At 36.1% G+C, this 20,806-nt stretch overlaps 1 protein-coding gene across 1 annotated transcript in view; it reads right to left on the bottom strand.

Moving 5' to 3' along the window:
* The window catches only part of PPP1R3A (protein phosphatase 1 regulatory subunit 3A), a 59,550-nt gene extending 40,698 nt beyond the window's left edge, over positions 1-18,852 (bottom strand). Inside the window, exon 1 of the mRNA XM_027838547.1 lies at positions 18,062-18,852. Within this exon, the coding sequence (XP_027694348.1) occupies positions 18,062-18,852 (791 nt within the window). The remainder of the gene's footprint in view (positions 1-18,061) is intronic.
* Positions 18,853-20,806: the final 1,954 nt, after the last annotated feature.

Below are 20,806 nucleotides of genomic sequence, written 5' to 3'. Positions count from 1 at the left end.
ATCTTGGGAACTGAAGCCAGCTGTCTAAATTTAGGATGTATCTGTGTGATGCCAAAGCAGCCAATCCATTTGACTAATTCTATTTTTTAAATGTCATTGAACAGATTTGTGGGTTTTGCATTAATAGAATAACCACCTGATTGACGATTTTCTACCAGTCAATTTCATCGTTTTGCAGTTGTATATACAAAGCCTCAAACTTTTAGACTTTTAATTTATCTAAATTATGTGAATTTTTAAGTAGTGAGAGAGGGGGTATCATGTAGTAGTGGAAAGAGCACTGGGCTTGGAATGAAAAGCTCAGCATTTAAAACCTAACTCTTGTGTATTTGAACTCTTGAACCTCAGTTTCTTCATTGACAAATAGGAGAAAATAATACTTAAACTACATACATCAAATAATTAATTCATTTATTTGGCACATATTTGTTAAGTGCCTACTGTATATAGAACTCTATGCTAAAGAGGTAATAGCGGAGAGGAAAGAATATTAGAATTGAATTTGGAGGACCTGGGTTAAATCCCAATTCTGTTACTATCTCTATGACATGTTAGCTTCACTGGGCCTCAGTTTCCTTATCTGAATGTAATCTGTTTGGTCTTACTCTCCTAACTAACATGTAATAACATAGATATGGATACATCCAACATAAACACCTTACCTGAGTGTGATATAGCTAGAAATCCAATCTGAGATCTGGGGAGCCCCATCCCATATCTCCAAAGGGAGATCAAGATTTCTTTGAGGAGAGTAGGCAGGCCATGGCTATACCACCAGTAGCCTTGAGCTGGTGGGGCAAACAGGATCTGGACCAAACATAATGAAGCAAACATTCCTTCCCTCTCCTGCCTCCAAAAGGGGTATTGGGCCAGAATTATTCCTATCTACCACACTACAAATATTTGTTGTCTCCCTAGGGACATGATATTTTCTCTTTTAGGGGTTAGGAAAGAAAAGATTTTCCATTGTCACTCTAAAGGGAAGTATATTCTCACCATTTTCCAATCACAACTCCACTAGTTGTCAAAGTAAATAGAAAACTAAAATCAGAGAAGTTATATAGATTAACTAAGATAAATGAATTCACAAGAGCAAATGACCTCTTTGAGAACAAGACAGTATCTCAGGTCAACCAAGGAAGAAAAACAATCTTCCTCGGCTGGGTCTGATCTTATCAGTCTCTAGGACTGTAAGCACTAGAAGTCAGAAGACATATTGAGGGTCAGTTTCCCTTCATGTGTTCAGCCCCAAAGAGATCTCTCATCTGTCATTCAAAAGTTCACCTTCTCTCTCTCTTTGTTCTTTCTCAAACTACTCTACTTTTCTCTGTTGCTCTGAATTTAAAGAAGTCTCTTCTCCACTTATGCAGGCATGTAGTGTTATAGGCTCAGTCTTCTTGCAGCTACCAGGGAGTCACATCATCCTACCACCTCTGAATATGCAGCACACAACACCACAGAGCTGTCTTTCAAGAAACCACCACAGGCTTGAGGGGGCAAGAAATGGAGTTACATATAGAACGGGATGGTGTGACGGGGATAGACGAGATGGCCTCTCAGATCCCTTCTAGGCTTGAATTTGTGATACTCTAATCCTAGCTACTTGAGAGAAGTTCAAAGCTGAGATAAGATATGGTCTTCACAGTACTGGAAATCTAGAATAAGGATAATACACATAGATAACCATAACACACAACATTACATGATAAATGCATTAGGAAGTTGCAAGACAAAGTGCATGGGTCATTCAAGGAGACAGGTCATCACTAACAGGGGACATTAGAGAGGAGGTAGCATCTGAGTTTGGTTTTAAAAGGAATAAAACAACCAAAAAAGAGGAGGGAGAAAATTTCGGGCATAAGATACAACATAAGCAAAGTGATGGAAGTGATGGTGCAGGCTATGTTCAGAGAGCACAGAAAATTCCAGTTTGGCTAGAACATAGAGTCCATGATGAAGAGTAACATGAGATAAGTTTGGAAAGGAAAGGTTATATCAGATTACGGAGGGCCTTGAATGCCAAAGAAATGAGTGGGTGTGGAAGCCACTAAAATTTTTCCATCAGAATATTTATATAGCCAGATATGTATATAAGAAAATACTATTTTTGACAGCAGAATGAAAGATGGATTGGAGATACTGGAGGCAGGAAGACAAGTGGTAATGAAGACTTTTAGTACAGTTGTGGCTATGGGAATAGAGAGAAGGGAAAACATAGGAGATGTCACAGAGGTGTAATAAAAAGGTCTCACCCAGTAACTGACGATAAAGGGTCATAGAAAGGAAATAGTTAAAGATAACATCAACGTTGCAAATATAGAAAACAGGATAAATAGTGGTGCCAGAGACAGCAGCCACATAGGGGAAAGTTAATATGCTTAGTTTAGGACATAGTGAGTTTGAGGATGATAAAGGAATACCTATTTGGAGATGGGCATACAGGTCTAGAGCCATCAGAAAAGAGATCGGACCTGGAGACAGACAGATTTTGGAATCATAAGCATAGAGATAGTTGCTGAAACCTTGGGAATGAGTTAGCGAGAGGAAAGAATTTTCAGTTTGGAGAATACTCATTAAGAAGTTGAGCAACTAGTTGGTACAGCAGGAAGACCCATCTTCCTGAGTTCAAATTCATCCTCAGACACTTACCAGTTGTGTGTCTTTGGGCAAGTCACTTAACCCTGTTTTCCTCAATTTCCTCATCTGTAAAATGAGCTGGAGAAGGAAATGGCAAACCACTCCTGTATCTTTGCCAAGAAAACCTCAAATGGGTTTTCCACATGTCCACAATGAATTGGGCATGACTGAAAACCAACTGAACAGCAGTATATTAAGAGGTCAGGAAAAGGATGGAGGAGCCACTGAAACAGAAAGACAAATACAATTAATTGGTCTATTTGATCTCTTGTTGGTATTGGGTATTTTCACGCCAAGCTTCCACCGTGATCCTTTCATATTCAAGAATTGAAAAGGAAATTGAGGCTTAGAGATGTTAAATGGCTTGCTAGTGGCATACAACTAATAAGCATTAGAGCTTGAATTCAAATCCAGGACAATGCTGACTCCAAAGCTAGTGACCATAATACTATTTAACACTTCAAGCACTTCAAATTTTTTTATGTCCAGGACAAAACTAATGCTCTATGAGGAGGTAAATGAGAGTCTAAACATCAGTATCCACCATTCTCATTTGTAAAATGATGGGCTTTGACTTGATGATTTCTACCTCTAAATCTATGATCCTATGTAAAGATGGCAGTGATTAGGAAAATATTAATCATCACTTGAATTAATGATAGATGTTTCATCTCTGTAACAGTTTGGTTGTGGTCATTAAAATATATTTTCATGCCTATTAAAAAAACAGTCCAGCAACCAACTTACATTCCTACTCTGAAAAGAGCCGAAATTGCAGTGGGAAGGTGTAAGCCAAAAGTAGCTCGCAATAAATTCTTTCTTATTACAGTTTTCACAAAGGAATAAAAACAAACCATTAAAATATAATGATTCCCAAAGTTTAATTAAAAAGAATATAGTTCTGGGAAAATAGTCCCTCGATGGGGCTTGGGAAGGCTATGAAGTTATATTATGAATTCTTATTAGACGTAGTGTCTCATTAGCAGTGAGAATCTATACTACAGGAAAATAAAATAGAGTAACTTTTCTCTCCGTTCTACAGACCAAAAAGTTGTTCTAGAGAAGAGAAATTCCTAATGTAATAGTTTATATCTTTTGTTATGAAGTAATGGCACTAGACCTAGGCAATGGAAATCATACCCTTTTCTTTGAGAAAAATTGTATAATCTAGCCATAGCAACTATGTTAAAAATTTGATAGGAATATTGGTATAGTACAGTATTCAATTTATTCAATTGGTACTTCCATTGTTAATTCCATTTCTATGTGTACTCCTTCCAACAAGGCAGATTGCAATTTCTTTATGTCTTATTCTCTGAAATTTTTGTCTGTGTTTTCTCATAACTCTTCAATTAAAGAATCAGTCTATGGCAGTGTGGACCTCCATCTTGTTCTTTTTCTGTCAATACACGTCATATTCAAGCTTTCATTTTTACTGCATGACTGGTCTAATCCTTTTCTGGTCCTATATGTCTTTGAGAAGGTCTTTTATTTCATTTCCCAAACACTAAAGCTGTCTTTTGTAAAATATTGTGGCATCATCATGCCTACCATGTGCTCAAATGGAAGAAAGAGGGGAGTAAAATTATATCAATTTCCACTTGTCTAGGATATTTAAGTTGTTTGGTCAAATTTCACAAATACAAAGCAAACAAGGATCAGGATAGTTTAGTGTATTAATTATGCTATTGGACCTAGACATCTAAGAGAAAATTTCTTAATTTTTAATTAAGATTAATTAAATCTCATTTATTAATCAAAAGAAATTTACTTAATTTAATTAACGTGCTGTCTTTCCAGCATGTTTTGAATACTGGTCTGTGGTTAGAGGAGAGAATAAACTGACATCCTGGGATCTATTTTTGTCTGATCATTCTATTCTCTTGCACTTCTTTGACTTGTGTAGTAAGGGGGTGAGGGGTAGTTCCTGTCTTTTTATTCTAAAGCATTTTACTACCCAAAGAGGTGACTAATCCTGACTCATTCACCCCTTAAGTGAAGGGATATTCGGACAGTGTGTGACATCTTGCTTCAAAAAGAGAGTCATGAATTGATTCTATGGATGATTGTGTCCAAAGGGAAAAGGGAATTGTGTATAGATTTCACATTACTCATCCTTTTAGTGGATAGAGAACTGGACCTGGATTCAGAAAGACCTGACCTCTACCCCTGCCTCTAACATTCTTAGCTGCATGACTATGAGCAAGTTCCTTGACTTATTTAAGCTTCAGTCATCTTGTCTGTGAAATGAGGTTAATAGTACTTAGAGAAGTCTATATAAATCTCTTCCTTAACTCTTTAACTTAACTTTAACTCTTAGAGTACTCTATGTAAATCTCTTCTTTAACTCATCCCATTCTTAACCATATTATTATTATCTGGGTAATTGTTATATTGATAGAATATAAACTCCTTGAAATCATGAAGTGCATCATTTTTTATTCCTCTTCAGTTGCCTCTGAGGTCCTCATAGTAGTCACTTCATAGATACAATTAAATAAAATTACAAATGAGGAAATTGGACCTTAGAAGAGTGAAGTGAGGTGAATAAGTTCACACAATTAATACGCGTCAGAGTGAGGATTTGAACCCAAGTCTCCTGACTCCAGATTTACCACTTGTTCAATGGAGATCTTTGGCTCAGCTCAAATCTGATCCCCCAAAAGGCTATATTCAGAGACCTCAAGCTGAGCCAGACTTGTAAATGAAGTTTGCTTTCTGAGAAAAGGGAGAATTAGAGCATTCTAGATTCTAGAATTACCACTCACAGGTAGGTGGCATGGTAGATAGAGCACCAGGCCTGGAGTCAGAAGTCCTGAGTTCAACTGTGACCTCTGGCTTTTTGACCCTGGGCAAGTTACTCAACCCCATTAGCCTCAGTTTCATCATCTATAAAATGAGCTGCAGAAGGAAATGACAAACCATTTCTTTGTCAAGAAAACCCCAAAAGAGATCATGAAGAGTAGGACAGCATAGCTACAATTAAATTATATGTAACCACATCTCAGGTCAAATATGACTGAAAACAACTAAATAACAACAACAATATTTGCTGCCAGCCTAGAAATTCTATCTTCCAAGTGAGGTTTCATAGTTTAAGAATGGAGGGAAGAATATGGCAAGCTTCAAAAAGAATTTAGTCAAGATATCTCAAAGTTTAGCAAAGGGGATATGCAAGGATGACTCTTAGGCACAGTGTTTTATCTAAATGATTGGCATGTAGGTCATGTGGTTGAGTGGGTGGAGGATTCTCGAACACAGGAAAACAGATATCCTTCAGGAAGACAGCATAATTATCAGCAAGCATCCAAGTATAAAGATGATGATCCTGTATTCTCCATCTCCAGTGACAGCCAAAGAGTAAACGGATTTAAGTTACAAGAGGAGTTAGACGTTAATAGTCAGGAAGATATAATGTCTTCATAGAAGCTGTTATCAGAATCTGGAACAAATTCGGAAGGATTTCGCCTTCCCAGGGATTTGAAAAGGACACAAAAAATCTTTTGGGATGAGTTCAACAATAATTCTGCTTGATTCCAAACATGTGATTCAATGGCCCCTTAAAAGCCGGCAATATAATTCAATGCAAATTTCTTAGAAATTATGAAGCACTCTATTGATATCAATATTAACTATTGTAGCTTTATTTAAACCAGAAAACAAAATCTTAGGAAATTACACTGGATATTAAATCAAAAGCATGATTATTTTCCCTATGGCAGAACATGAGAAAAAAATTCTGTATATCCAACATTCAAATCCCTTGAAGCTGAATTAATTAAATTAATTAATTGAATTTATTAATGAAATTAGAGCAACAAATATTTGTAGCATTTTTTTATAGATTTTTTTTCAAAGGGAATATAGCAAGTGGTCTTGAGACTAGGAGGAGGATTTAAGGCCTAATTCTGACAAGTACTGGCTATATGATTCTGAGTAAGTCACTTAACATCTCAGTGCTTCAGGCATTAAATTTCAAAGAAAGTGCCAACTTGCATTATTGGAGGGAATTCCTTATCCAAAGATTCCTGTATCAATAAAATCACAAGTATGGTCCTAACTACTAGACCTAATCTTCAGAAGATCACTGGAAAACATAATGAGTTGGAAAGGTCTTTAAAGGTCACCTACAACCTGCTCGTCTTATCAATCAGAAAACTAAGGCCCAAGGGCTAAATGATTTGTGCAAGGTCACATAGTAAGCTGACTTGGGATCTGAACCTAATAATGACTCCAACTGTGGTGCTCTTCCCACTACAACACAATGAAATGAGTGAAATGTGGACATTTCACCTATTTTCAGTTCTGATAACTTACGTATTATGATGCCAAGATATAGATAAGCAATGCTCTATGAGGGTTCCACTGGGTCAGGATGCCAACAAAAATTCTGTAGCAATGCAAATCTGCTTTTTTTTTTAAACTTCGGGGTCAAAAGGTTATTTTTGGATCGTGGCCTGATTTATCATCAGAAAAAAAATCACCCAGGATGTTATTGGCATAAAATCTACTAATGAAATGAGTCCCACATAACGCTCAGGCACAGTGTTTCATTATTACAGATGCATGCCATGTAGATCATTGAGAGTAGAAGGAAGAAAGAGGTCCTTTAGTTCATTAGTATTAGTGAAAATTTGAAAAAGGATCAAAATATCACAGCCACAGCTGCACATATGCCAGTCACAGCACTTTTATTGTTAGAATTCTATTTCTATTTATTGTGATTTGAATAGCCCTGGTGTGTCACGCAGACAGACCATTTCCAGAATCACCTGGAGGGGGGTGGTGGGAAGAGGATGTTAAAATTCTCTATGACAGGTTTGTTTAATGTACAATTGGTCTCTGTCACTAAACAATGGGGTGTAAAAGTCCAATTTAGCAATTTATTTCTATTTGTCATAAAATCTTTAAGCAGCAAGATGGCATGATTAAGGCTTCAAAACTGGTTATTATTTATATAATAGATAATAACACCACTATGTCTGTTAAACAGGGTGATTCTTTTAGAGTGGCAGCAAAGAAATCGAAAATGGTAGGGCTTAGAGAACTCCGTCCTAAGGATTTTTTTCTTCATATAGTCATTAAACAAAGAAGACTGAAAATATTACCAGAATGTGACAGCATTTAGATAGAACAATATAGGCTTTTAAAAAACTGAGTTTGTTTTCTGTATCTAAATTCAACAAGAAGCAGTGTTACACGGTGGATAAAATACTAGACCTAGAGTCTTCTTCCTGGGTTCAAATCCCACTTCTGAAACTGACAAGTCTGGCAACTTCGTAGGAAACATTTACTAAGTCAAAGACTAATTTTAAAATGTGTTAGTGGAGTGAGTTCTCACAGTGGGCACCCCCTACACTGCTGAAATCACAACTCCTTTACCCTAAATTCAAGGATAAATTCAATCCAGTAAAAGCATAACTACAATCAAATTATATGCAGCCACATCTCAAGTATCCATGTAAAATGAAATTGAATCTGATCAATTGAAATCCACAAGAAACCTAGAAACCTCAACTTGGGACTTCTTTATTTTTCCATTTTTATTTCACCAGCATTGTTCATTAATAAGGAGCCAAATAGTTTCAGAGAATGTGCCACCATGCACTGGTAAATGAAGTTCCTTATTGGGAGCTCTGTACATCATTAAAATTACTGGTCTAGTCCCTATCCCAATCCCTATATTTTCCTTTTAATTTTACCTCTCCTCCAGATGAGTAACTAAGGAGAAAAAAAGGTAGTAGAAAGCACAAAGTAGAAAATCTAGAATCTTAAATTAACTACAATGTAAATAATCAGAGGGCTCAAAAAATAAATTCCCACACAGTGACATTATCTAAATTATTGTGCTATTGAGATAAGGTCATTGCTTCATCCTGTCTCCAGTCTTATCAAGGTCATCATCCCACCTTCCTGAAGGAAGACTAGCTTGCAATCTTTCTCTTAACTCCAAAACCCTGCCATTACTTTTGGTGATCTCACATTAGGCATAATCTCACTTCCCTCTTATACTTTAAAAGAGTGTATTTAAAAGAATTTATGTTTGCAATTCATAAATACTAAAGAAAACAGGTCTTTTGTTGTTGTCCATTCTTTTAAAGCTCTTTTGGGAAAGAGAGGAGGATTGCAATGGATAACACTTCCTCCTTGGGATGAATGGGGAAGAAATAAATGATTACTGAGGAACAAAAAGGAATTCCATAACTTTTATTTTATGTCTGTTTTTTTCCTATCCAAGGAAAATGGTCTCTAGACTGAGGATGATAAAACAAAAGTGTTTCATGGGAAAGACTAGATGTTCTTTAAGTTTTCTTCAAGCTCTAATTTATATGAACCTATTATTCCATGAATTGTGGCCCTCCCCACCAAAGTGAAATGGTACAAGATCATTTAGCTGCCTGAAATGAATTTAAATCCCCTGACTCAGATAAACTCTGTCTCAAGGCTAATGAATGTGATTGCTGAACACATAAAAATGACATTTTAAAAAATATTTGGGGTATCCAAAATATATATGCAACTAATAAATATATAACATCAAAAGACATTTCCCAATGCATACATGGTCAAAGGATATAAACAAAAAGTTCTGAAAAGAAAAATGCACACTATTAACAATCATATGAAAGAATGTTCCAAATCACTAATAATAAAGGGAAATGCAAATCATCACAGCCATGAGTTTTCACCTCACATTCAGAAAAGTCCCATTGATGATAAAAGATGAGAATGGTCAACATAAGAGTGTTGTAGAAATACAAGGACATTAATGTATTATTGGTAGAGTTCTTGATTGGTACCACATTTGGGAAAGCAATTTGAAATAACATATTCCCTTTGGTCCAGGGATCCCACTGCTAGACATACACCCAAGGAAATCATTAACAAAAAGACAGTTTCCAGATATATATATATATATATTATGATCAAATAAGAGAAAGCATTACAGGATGTAAAATGGATAATTCTGATTACACCAAATTAAAAAGGTTTTTCACAAACAAAACCAATGCAGCCAAGATTAGAAGGGAAGCAAGAAACTTGGGAGGGAAAGATGGAATTTACAGCAAGTTTCTCTAATAAAGGCCTCATTTCTCACATATATAGAGAACTGAGCCAAATTTATAAGAATATGAGTCATTCTCCAATTGATAAATGGTCTCAGGATATGAACAGGCAGTTTTCAGAAGAGATCAAAGCTATCTAGAGTCAAATAAAAATGCTCTAAATCACTATTGGTAAGAGAAATGCACATTAAAATAACTCTGAAGTATCACCTCGCACCTATCAGATTGGTTAGTATGGCAGAAAAGTGAAATGACAAATGTTGAAGGGATATGGAAAAATGGGGACACATGCACTGTTGGTGGAGTTGTGAACTGATCCACCCATTATGGAGAGCAATTTGGAACTATCCCTTCTCAGAATAATGTTTTTAAATGTAGAAAATAAAACAGATACACACACACACATATATGATTACAAAGGAAGCAGATTCTATTAAAAATAATTACCAAATTTTTTTTAAAACAAGTCCATAAACCTCAAGTTAAGAACCCTTCCTCTAGAATGAGGGTTCCCACTTTACTTTTCCTAAAACAGACCACATCCAAAAAATTTTGTCCAATTTTCTGTGCCACATTCTCAGAGACATGTTAGAAATGTTGATAATCTACTAAGTCTCCAGAGCATAGCAAGTAGGATAGTAAAGTAACTCAAAACCTTGTTATGAGAATCTCTAATACCATTTAACCTGAACAAGACAAGACTTAAGTAGAACATAATAGCTATATTCAGATATCTAAGGGATTGTCATATGGAAGAGATTTGTTCTCTTTAACTCCAAAGGTCAGAACTAGGAAATTATATGAGGAAACATTTTAGCTCAAAATAAGGAAAATTTCTTAACAATTAGAGCTATCCCAAAATAGGACAGACTGCCTTGGAGGATAGTGAATTCCCCATAGCTGGATGCAAACAGAGGCAGGTATTGATGTAGATGGAATTCACACTTAGGTTAAGAATTATTTTGGATAATTTGTGAGAATCTAAAAAAGCACCCCTGTTTTCATATATCTGTGTGTGTCTACATACACGTGTGTATAAATATGTTAATATATATGAGTATGTGTGTTGATATGCATGCATGTGTGTGCATGTACAAATAGATGTACATATGTATATATAAATGTGTGTATTTGTGTGTGTGTGTGTGTGTGTGTGTGTATACTACTAGCTGACTCTGATATTCCACCATTAGAGTTTCACTTATTTATGGTAAAGCATTGTCCACTAGTAACATTAATACTTTATCGGTCATTAACTCCTTAATATACATTAGCTTATTAGATTCTGCCACATGGCAAATAGCTGAAATTAGGTTTGATAAAGGAGTGGGGGGGGTGGGTTATGGGGAAGAACAGGCTTGAGTGGGATTCCAAAATAGGCAGCATGAAGACAATAGGTTCCTGGGGATGGGAGCAGGAAGGGAAAAGGCAGCATAGAAAGGAGGCAGAAAAATGCCCAAAACATAACTTCTTCATGAATTTGCTTATTTCTCTCCTTGGAATTGTCCTGACCCAAGATCCCAAATCAGTTTCATAGACTCTAGGGAGTATGATCCCAGAAATGACTTTAGTTTTTTGCTCCCAGAATGAAAGAGTTTAAGCTAATGGTTGCTAGAAGTTTGGAAAGTAGAGTGGGGAGTTGTTCTTGGCTCTTCTCTCCCTCTAGGGTTTCTAATCAACTTTAAGAGAATACCAATGTTTATAGATCTGGAGTGGACCAGCTGTGAGCAGAAATGTATTAGGGCACTCATGGGTCCCTATCAAAATAGAAACTCGTGGGCAGCCACCTCAGCACCACGGATGGGTCCATCCCTTGCCTGCCAGCTGGAAGCTCCCAAGTAAGACACCTGCCATTGCCACGTTCTCTGCAACCTTGTTTTCTGTTCTACTGCCTAATGTGACTTTCAGGTGTAACGGCCAGAGTTGCATTCAGAAGAAATCTAGGTTCCTTATCCTGCCTCTGATACTTAATAATCATTGGACATGGACTAATCATTTAAACACTATCACTGTCAGTTTCTGCACCTATAAAATGGGAATAATAATACCCGTAGCACTTGATCACAGGACTTTAGGAATCAAATGAGAAAAATGTATGTAAAACACTTTGTAAGTCTTTTAATGCTATATAAATATTAGCTATCATCATCATCATTATCATCATCATCTTGTTCTCATGCAGTATTCAGTCAAAAACAGTCCTGGGACAAAGACCTCCCCTGATGAACCAAGCAAAATTGTGATACTATTCACTTATATTTAATGTCATATAGACTATTACAAATGTGGGTAAAATAATTGCTTTTTGTAATTGAGAAAGTGTCAAGATGTAAGTTCATCCTATGCAGACTCTTTGAAAATATCCTGAATACAACCTCAATAGCAGAAAGGACAATTGAGATTAGTGGGAATCTCATCTTCTTTCCACATGCTTCTGATCTCTTCTGCTGGGTCTCTATATTTTGAAAACTTTCTGTTACATATATCTTGGAGATTCTGAGTTTTTGGCATGGAAATATCTACCAAAGATATTATCCTTAAATTTTTGTGGAGTATTACTACTTGCCTGGAATGCTCTGCCCCTTATCTCTCTTCCTAGTTTCCCTGGCTTCAACAAAAACTCAGATCAAATCCCAGCCTCTGCAAAAGGTCACCCCTCCCCCACCCAGTTACCAGTGTCTCCCCCTCTAAGATCACCTTCACATACTCTAAATCCTTACTTATTGTCTCCCAGTAGAATTTAATCTCGTTAAGCGCATTCTCATAGAGAATTGTTTTCTGTCCCCCTTTTTTTGTATCCCCAGAACTTAGCACAGTGCATGGCACATAGTAAAAGGTTGATAAATGCTTGCTGATGGACTGATGGAATTATTCTTCCCTTTAAATAAATCTTCAGACTAGGATAGTCTGATCCCAAAGTGAATGAATCCTTGAGTCTACCTATCTACACCTCCTTGGATAGGAATCTCATCAATAGGAATCTCAGAGTATTTAGAAATCCCCAGTAACTAAATCCAGTCAATAATTAGAATATACTGCTTGACCACATGCTTTTGCTTCCATTTTCCAGTTTCGTTGTGATTTTACCACTCCACGTAGGAAAACTATAGTTTTTATGTTAGATTTTTTTCTCTTTTTATCATTGACTTTGCTTGTTTCTATGCCCTGCTTTGCAGATTTATGCTGATCATTATCTTTGACATCTGTATCACTCAAGGATTTCTTTATTTCTCTCTGTCCATGCTATCACACCCTACTGAGTATTCATACTACATTATTTCTCTACTTTGAAAATTTCTATATTTGGTTCACTTAAGAAAAAAAAAACATGGTGGCTGAACTTGAACAAGCAAGCTTTTGGCACCTAGCTGAAGTGATGTCTTGTCCTGGATCACCCTCCAAGTCCGAATCCACTGATAACAATGCATTCCATGACACCTGCCTTGACTAAAAGAAAATGTAACACACATATTTCTTCTAAATTTATTTATTTTATGTCTGTAATAGCTTCCTTCATTTCCATTGTAAATCAGCAAGGCCAACCTTGAAATAGGTGAAGTTTTCTTTGGCATTTTTTCTTTTCCTCTATGCCTTTTTGTGACTCCAATTTCCCCCAAGTAACTAAGCCAAGTTTCATTTCCAATGGGCTTTGTTCTCAATTATCTACCATATTTGGAAATGCTCCAATGAATTAAATTCTTTACTATGGCTTTACCCATAATTGCTTCAGGTGTTACTCTTCTCAGGGATATTTGCATTTTAATAGAGGGCTCTTGAAGAATGAGAAGCCCTTCAAGGCCCAAAAGGAATGTTAGCTTTAATTGGAGACACTATAGGCATTGTGGAAAGCAAAGGGTGACATATTTGAAGCAGAGTAGAGTCTTTTGGGGTGTTTTCATCCCTCATATGGGTAATATTACACTTAACCTGTTTTTAAAGATCATAGGATCATAAACCTAAAGTTGGAAGTGACCTCAGCAATAATCTAATTCAGTCTGTTGATTTTATGGACTGGAATTGAGGTATGGTGAGTTTGAGTCATTTGCACACGAATGAGTATCAGAGACAGGACTTGAACCCAGGTCCTCTGACTCCAAAGCTAATTCTATTTTCACTGTACCACACTGCCTCCTCCAGATTGTCATGTATGTTTGTATACATTTTATTTACATCTGAATTCATAACATATTTTTGTATCTACTTCCTGAAAGCATCATCTAAGTCTGTTTGACTTGTTCATTTAGCACAGCCCTGTCTATGAAGGTATTCAATTGGCTCATGACATATATGCCAGTTATCAGTTAGCATTTATTAAGCACTTACTATGTGCCAGATTCTCTTCTGAGTTCTGGAGATACAAAGAAAGGCAAAAAAACATTCAATTTAATTTCAATGCAATTAAATATCCTTGATTAATTACCTATAGCATGCCTAGGATTTAATAACTGCATTTTCCTGTCCTTTTGCATTTTTTAGTCAATCCAAAGTAGATGGACAGCAGAAATAAAATAAGCTCTAAAAAATAAAGACCATCCATGCCAAAGTGGAGATGTGTAAGTTTTGGCCTGAGAAAATCTACATTTGTACATAATATATTTGGAGTTTCATGTACAATCATCCTTTCTTTCTACTGTGTTATGGAAATGCTTGTTTAATTTCATAAATTAAAAATAAAATTAAATTTAAAAAAAATAAAAAGAAATATAGTGCATAGGGGAGTGACTGGAATGACAGAGACTCTTCTCAATGTGTTGTCCCAGTTCACTATATAGTTGCAAGTAGAGATTATTGACACTTTCATGAGGTGCAATCTGAGAGAAAGGAAGAGAAGGAAATAACTTTGGTTTAAAAAGAATTGACATTCCTTTTAGAATCCAAACAGATATTACTGCCTGTGGCAGGGCCCCCTCATTTTGATTTCAGCTACTGTTTCTAGACTAGAGTATCGATTATTTGCCTCCATGCATACATGTATGCAGGAAGAAAATCTCACGTGCTTTTTTTCTCCTCTAGAAGGAAGTGACCAATAAATTGATCTCTTTAGGTGTTACATAAATATATCATTTATTTGTTTTGGTCTGGATCCATAATTTCATCAGTGTAGAGAATTCCCAGTGCGGAAATTGAACTCCACAGACACAGATCAGTAACTCATCAGTAACATATAGTTGTGCAGAGTTCCCTTGGGCATTAAGAGTTTAAGTGACATAGAAAGTGTGTAAGAGAGGCAGCTAGATGGTACAGTGGATAGAGCACTAACCTTGGAGTCAGGAGAATCTGAATTTAAATTCAGCCTCAAATACTTACTAGCTGTTTGACCCTGGGCAAGTTACTTAACCCTGATTGCCTCAAAAAAACAAACAAACCATATAACAGAGGGAAAACCTGAACTCAGATCTTCCTGACTCCTAGACCAGCACTCTGTCTACAATAACAGACTGCCTTTCATAGTACAACAGTAAAGTCACATTCACTAGTACAACGACAACCATGTGTCAAAAACAATAATTCATTTGATCAAAGAAGTCCAAGCTCATCCTTATTTTAGGAAACTATATTATGTTTTGTGATATCACACTAATAAGGTAAAATGACTTTTTTTTTTCCTGACAAAGCCCCTTGCATTGGAAAGCAACTATAATATTCATTTTGAAATTTGATAGTGCTCTCTTGTGTGAGTTTTAAGAATATTTGAAACCCATTGCATATAAATTATATTATGGAAAAGCTGTATAAATATTCTATTATGGCACATGCTGTTCTAAGGATCTGTCAGGATTTCCTTTATACACTCCATTTTGAGTGGTATATAAATCAGATGTAAAAATTCATGTTGGACTGAAACTTAGCACAGAAAGCCTCCTCCAGAGGCAAATGCTTTTTTCAAAATGTGGTTTGAATTATATTGGTCATTTTTAAGTTATAGAACTGCAGAAAATGTATTCGTGGGTTTGAGGGGAAGGGCTTTTTTTCCCCATTTTTATAACTCATTAGGAAACTTTACAGGCCTTCAGACCATTTTGTGGTTTAGGACTCAGGTTTTTCCCTAAAGTGATATTAGGACTTGAATGGTGTCTGCTATAATTCAGTGATGGCTCTTCTGAAAAATTTCTCTTGCTCTCTTTCTTTCTCTCTCTCTCAACATGCATATATAAATGCATATGTATATATGTCTGAATGTTTATGCATATGTATATATTCATGTGTGTGTTATGTGTATGTACGTATGTGTGTGCATGCATTTATTTTTATCCTAGGCATGCTTATTCATTTCTTAGGCAAAACTTCAATTAGTACCATTACTATATATTTTTCTTCATTGAAAAAAATATAAATAGGCTAAATCTGACATGGCTTTTCTTTGTTTTTGGCATCAAGTTTGGTGAGCATAGGGAATTTTCTATCTGTACCAGGTTACAGCATATAATGCATACACTTTCAAAACTACATTTTAATCTTACATAATAATCCACTTGGTAAAATAGTACTTTGTTTTTAGCCATCAGAACTGTTTCCAAAGTCCTGTTTTTCTGAAAATTAGAAAGCTGTGAAATGCTAAATAAATATCAATCAATGAGAATCTCATTGTCTCAAATATATGCAAAATTATAATGCTGAAGATATGTATTATAAATTTTTAATAATGATATTATCTATATTCTAAGAATTCCATAAACAAAGATTTCTTAAGTGGGTGGGTAATCAAATCTTATGGCAAATAGACAAATAATCATCTTAGCATACATAGATGTTACAACTCTACTTTTATATTTACAGATAACTTTACAATGCAGATTTCAGGGAACTATATTCAGACTCAACACAGCTGAGCACAAAGTGCAAGCCCTAACAAACTTAAGGGAGAAAACACTAATACTTCACTGTTGCAGCTATTTTAAAATAATAGACCATTAATTTGTAAAAATTAATAGCAATGAATTATATATACATATAGCACTTTCTGCTTTTTAGTGTGTCACTTTCATTATGTGAATGGATCTTCAAAAACTGGAAAACTAGATGACAGAGAGGTTGTGATTCATCACTGTTAACACAATGTTAGTAACAGAGCTGGAACTGGAGCCTGTATTTTTTTTAACCAAGTACAATGCTTTTTTCCATAGCACAATTTTCAGCATGGTTTGAAGGCATTCTCCTCTCCCCTCTGCCTGTCCCCCATTAGGAACTGGCAGAATGGACAACCCCAGAAAACAATCAGAGCAGTGATTTATGGAACAATAGTTTTATTTTTTATGTGGGGGCTTTTCTAGCAGGCACTGAGGAGGAGTGGCAGTAGACTAACCTTGCCTTTAAAAAAGATGATCTGGTAGCCTGATACCATGAGAATTTAATTCATTTGTGGTATGGAGGTAATAAAAACCAAACATTCTTTATTAAAATTATAAATGGGTTTTCAAGTCTACCAAAGATGTTAACAGCTCCCAAACATAGACCAGTATATCTGAATTGCTTGGTCTCTGTTAAATTTTTTTTTTTTTACCATGCATAGCTCATTGTTTACAATTTCTTTAAGGATGTAATTACCATGATAATCCATTTCATTTTAGTATGTAAGTACTATAATGACTTGCTTGATCACAGTCAAAATTCTTAGATACTTCTACTCATCACCTCATTGTGTCTTTATCATTTTATTATTGTAATCTTAGCTCTCACAATATGATTAATCAGGGACATCACTCAAAAGTTCCTTATAAATGAACTAAAAAAAGTCAGTCAGAAAATTTATCAGTTTCAAGTATTATAAGCTATATTATAAGATCATAGGAGGTAATAATAGAATTTTTTTCCAGTTAGAAAATCAAGTAATATTCACTTTTTGAAGCAGTCTTTTCTCATTCATTTAAGTTTCAGAGTACACTTTCAGGCACATTGACTGGAAATCAACGGACTTAATAACTTCATCCATCATTTTTACATGTGAAGGAGTTAAGCTTTGTATTAGAGAGCAGAGGGGAGCACCTACAATTTCCCAGTCTACATTGAATTAGTCACTGGTGGCACTGTGAGATGTTAAGGGATTAAAAATATCTGCTGCTCTATCTTGCTTTAGACTACTTCAAAAAACTGTATCAATTAACAAACAGTGCACATGCTCAACTTCCTGCCCATCCTCTATCATATACCTATATACTTTTCCCTATGATTTAGAAGAGGTATACAAAGTAACAAGACTGTTTAAATAAAATGAATCTCATTAAAGTCAAGTAGGGTTTTAAATACATATCATACAGTACAGTGTCAAGTACAATGACTATTTCTTTTTACAAGCAAAATAGGTATGACATGAAATATTCAAGCTTCTCAAGACTAAAAACTATAAGATGTAACCTCACCTTGATTTTACCTTTAAGCAGCCTCTTAGCTGTCTGTTAGTTATTACTTCCCATGATTTTTCAGGCTCTTCCTCCCTTTCCTTCTTTTGACAGACCAACGTATAGTTTTCGCCATTGTTGTTTGACCAAAATGTGCCAATAGAAGTTTCATAGCGTATACAAAATTCAATCCTAGTGCCATCTTTTTGATAAGGAGGAACCAGTGAAATCTTAAAGGAGAATTGATCAGTTTCCCCATCACAAGAATTAGGGACATACTTGGCTAAAATGTCATAATGTGACTGCCAGTTATCTAAGGACATTCTAACATATACTAACTTCTCAAAAGAAACATTCAAAACTCGGATAATGCCCTTCATAGTTGTAGCCCCAGTGAGGAACTCCATCGACTCCAGGATTGCCTTCTGAACCTGCAACTCCTGCATCAGCACTTCTTTTGAGGAAGGCAAATCAAACAGTGGAGATAAAATATATTCCTCTGTGTGGAAAACATCATCCCTTAAGTCAAAATGTGATGATGCTCCTGGTAACTCCCAACTGTCAAATTCTTTAACAGATACAAGATTGAATCCAAAGGTATCAGCAAATGAAACTCTTCGCGAACCTGAAGGAGTATCCAGGTATGGATAATCTGATCCAGAAGAATCAGAGCCTCGTCGCCTTGGGAGAGGGGAGAAGGGGGGCTTGATGGCATCTTTAATTTCTTCATCTTCAGAAAGAGAATCAGATAAAGTAGGAACTTCTAAAAAGTTATCCTGGTTAATCTGTACAGTTTCTTCAGAAGGCTCCATTGGGCTCTCTGATATAAACCAAGGGAGAACTGGACAACTAGTAGCAACTGATATTTGAGATACTGAGATTTAAAACAAGGATAATGTTACAGTTGACATTGCAGAAGGGAGTCAGACCTAAATATAGAAGCACTGGCGTGTAAACTATGCTGGCCAGCTTTCCAAAGGCCTTTAATTTGATCACATCAATGTTACTCTGTCCAGGGTAAGTTTCACATTTAATCCTCACTTTAAAAAATTATATATTCATCCATGGGCGAACCCCCAAAGTGGCATTTTGAAATCTGAGTCTGCTTTGTCAGAAGCTTGAAAATGTGTCAGTTGAACCAATTTCCATTAGAGATGAAGCTTTTCATGTTTGTTGATGTTTAGTTTTGTTCCTTACTATACTCATTCGTGTCTTGGATGAAATCAGTGCACCTTTTTGGCATACATAGGGGCCAGATGATCCCCTTCCTCTGCTACACCCTGCTGTAAGTTAGGCACCAATCTAAACCAATTCAATAAGCTTTTATTAAATTGCTGTTATGCGCAAGGCACTGGGGCTACAAATACATTTTTTAAAAAGTCATAGGATTATCCATTTAGAGCTGAATGGAGCTCCAAAGTCATCTAATCCAAATACTTCATTTTATAGATATGGAAACTGAGGCCCTGGAAAGTAGAGAGATTTTCCCAAGGTCACACAGGGAATAAGCATCAGAGGTGGTACGTGAACACCAAGTCCCCGTGTTCTTTCCACTGTACCAAGACTCTTCTTTCAAAGAGCTTATATTTTACTGAAAGAATGCGATATGCAAATAAGAACATACGTGAGGAGTGAAAGCACACTAACAAGAAAGGGAGTCAGAAAAGGCTTTCCACATTTGGAAGTTACTATTAAGTCTTTTGGGGTACACACATAGGTATTGTTAGTTACTAAGGGCCACTGCAGTTTGCAGAGTAGTGCATTTTTCAACAGGGAATATCTACCTTGTGCCTGAGGAGAATCTGCTTGAATCTGTTACTTTTTTTTTTGTTTTTGAAATTATTTGGTTTCTTTTAATTAATCTGTAGGAAAATGCACAAAAAATGCCGTAAACTACTTGGCTTCAACATATTAAAGAAGTTCGTGTGTAAAATGAACCTGACCCCAAAAGGGATCAAGAATACAAAATGTTCAGCTGATTTCTGATTGCACAGCCATCTTGCCAGTCATCCAGAGTCATCCAGAGTCATCCTCAATCCTTCATTCTCTGTTCTCACTCTTAGTGTCCAGTCAGTAGTAAAACTCTTGTCAATGCCAACTCTGCTACATCATTAGTACTCATCCTCTTCTCTCCAGTAACACAGCCACCACTCTGATTCAAACCCTCATCACTTTACATCTGAATTATGGCAACTACCTCTTAACTGGTTTCCCTACTTCCATTTTCTCCTTCATCCACTCTGTCTTCCACACATCTGCCATGAAAAAAAAATAATCATCCTTCAGCGTAGGTCTGTGTCACTCTCCCTGTTAAATAATCTTCAATGGCTCCCAACTGCCTATGGAAGAAATACCAACTCCTCAGTTTGGCATTTAAAGCCCTCTGAAATCTGGTTTCAGCCTTTCCAGGCTTCTTTTACATTACTTCTCTTATTACACTCCTCTCGTACTACTCTACATTCCGGTCAAATCGATCTAGTTGTTATTCCCTGAACTCAGCATGCAACTTGCCATCTCTGTGCCTAGATTGCACTACTTCCTTACATCTGCTTCCTAAGATATTTAATGTCTTTCAAGACTCAATTCTGGTGCCACCTTCTACCGGAAGTCTTTTCTGATCACTCTTGTGGTTAATACTCTTTCTTCTTCAAAATATCTCATTTATTTGTGCAAATGATGTATCTCCCAGTAGAATATAAACTCCATGAAGGCAGCGTCTGTTCTGTATCATGTATCCCCCACACAAGACTAGGGATATTACTCTGT

Source organism: Vombatus ursinus, unplaced genomic scaffold (genome assembly GCF_900497805.2).
Source record: "Vombatus ursinus unplaced genomic scaffold, bare-nosed wombat genome assembly UNPS02014830.1, whole genome shotgun sequence".
NCBI lineage: Eukaryota > Metazoa > Chordata > Mammalia > Diprotodontia > Vombatidae > Vombatus > Vombatus ursinus.
This window is presented reverse-complemented; position numbering and strand designations above follow the sequence as displayed.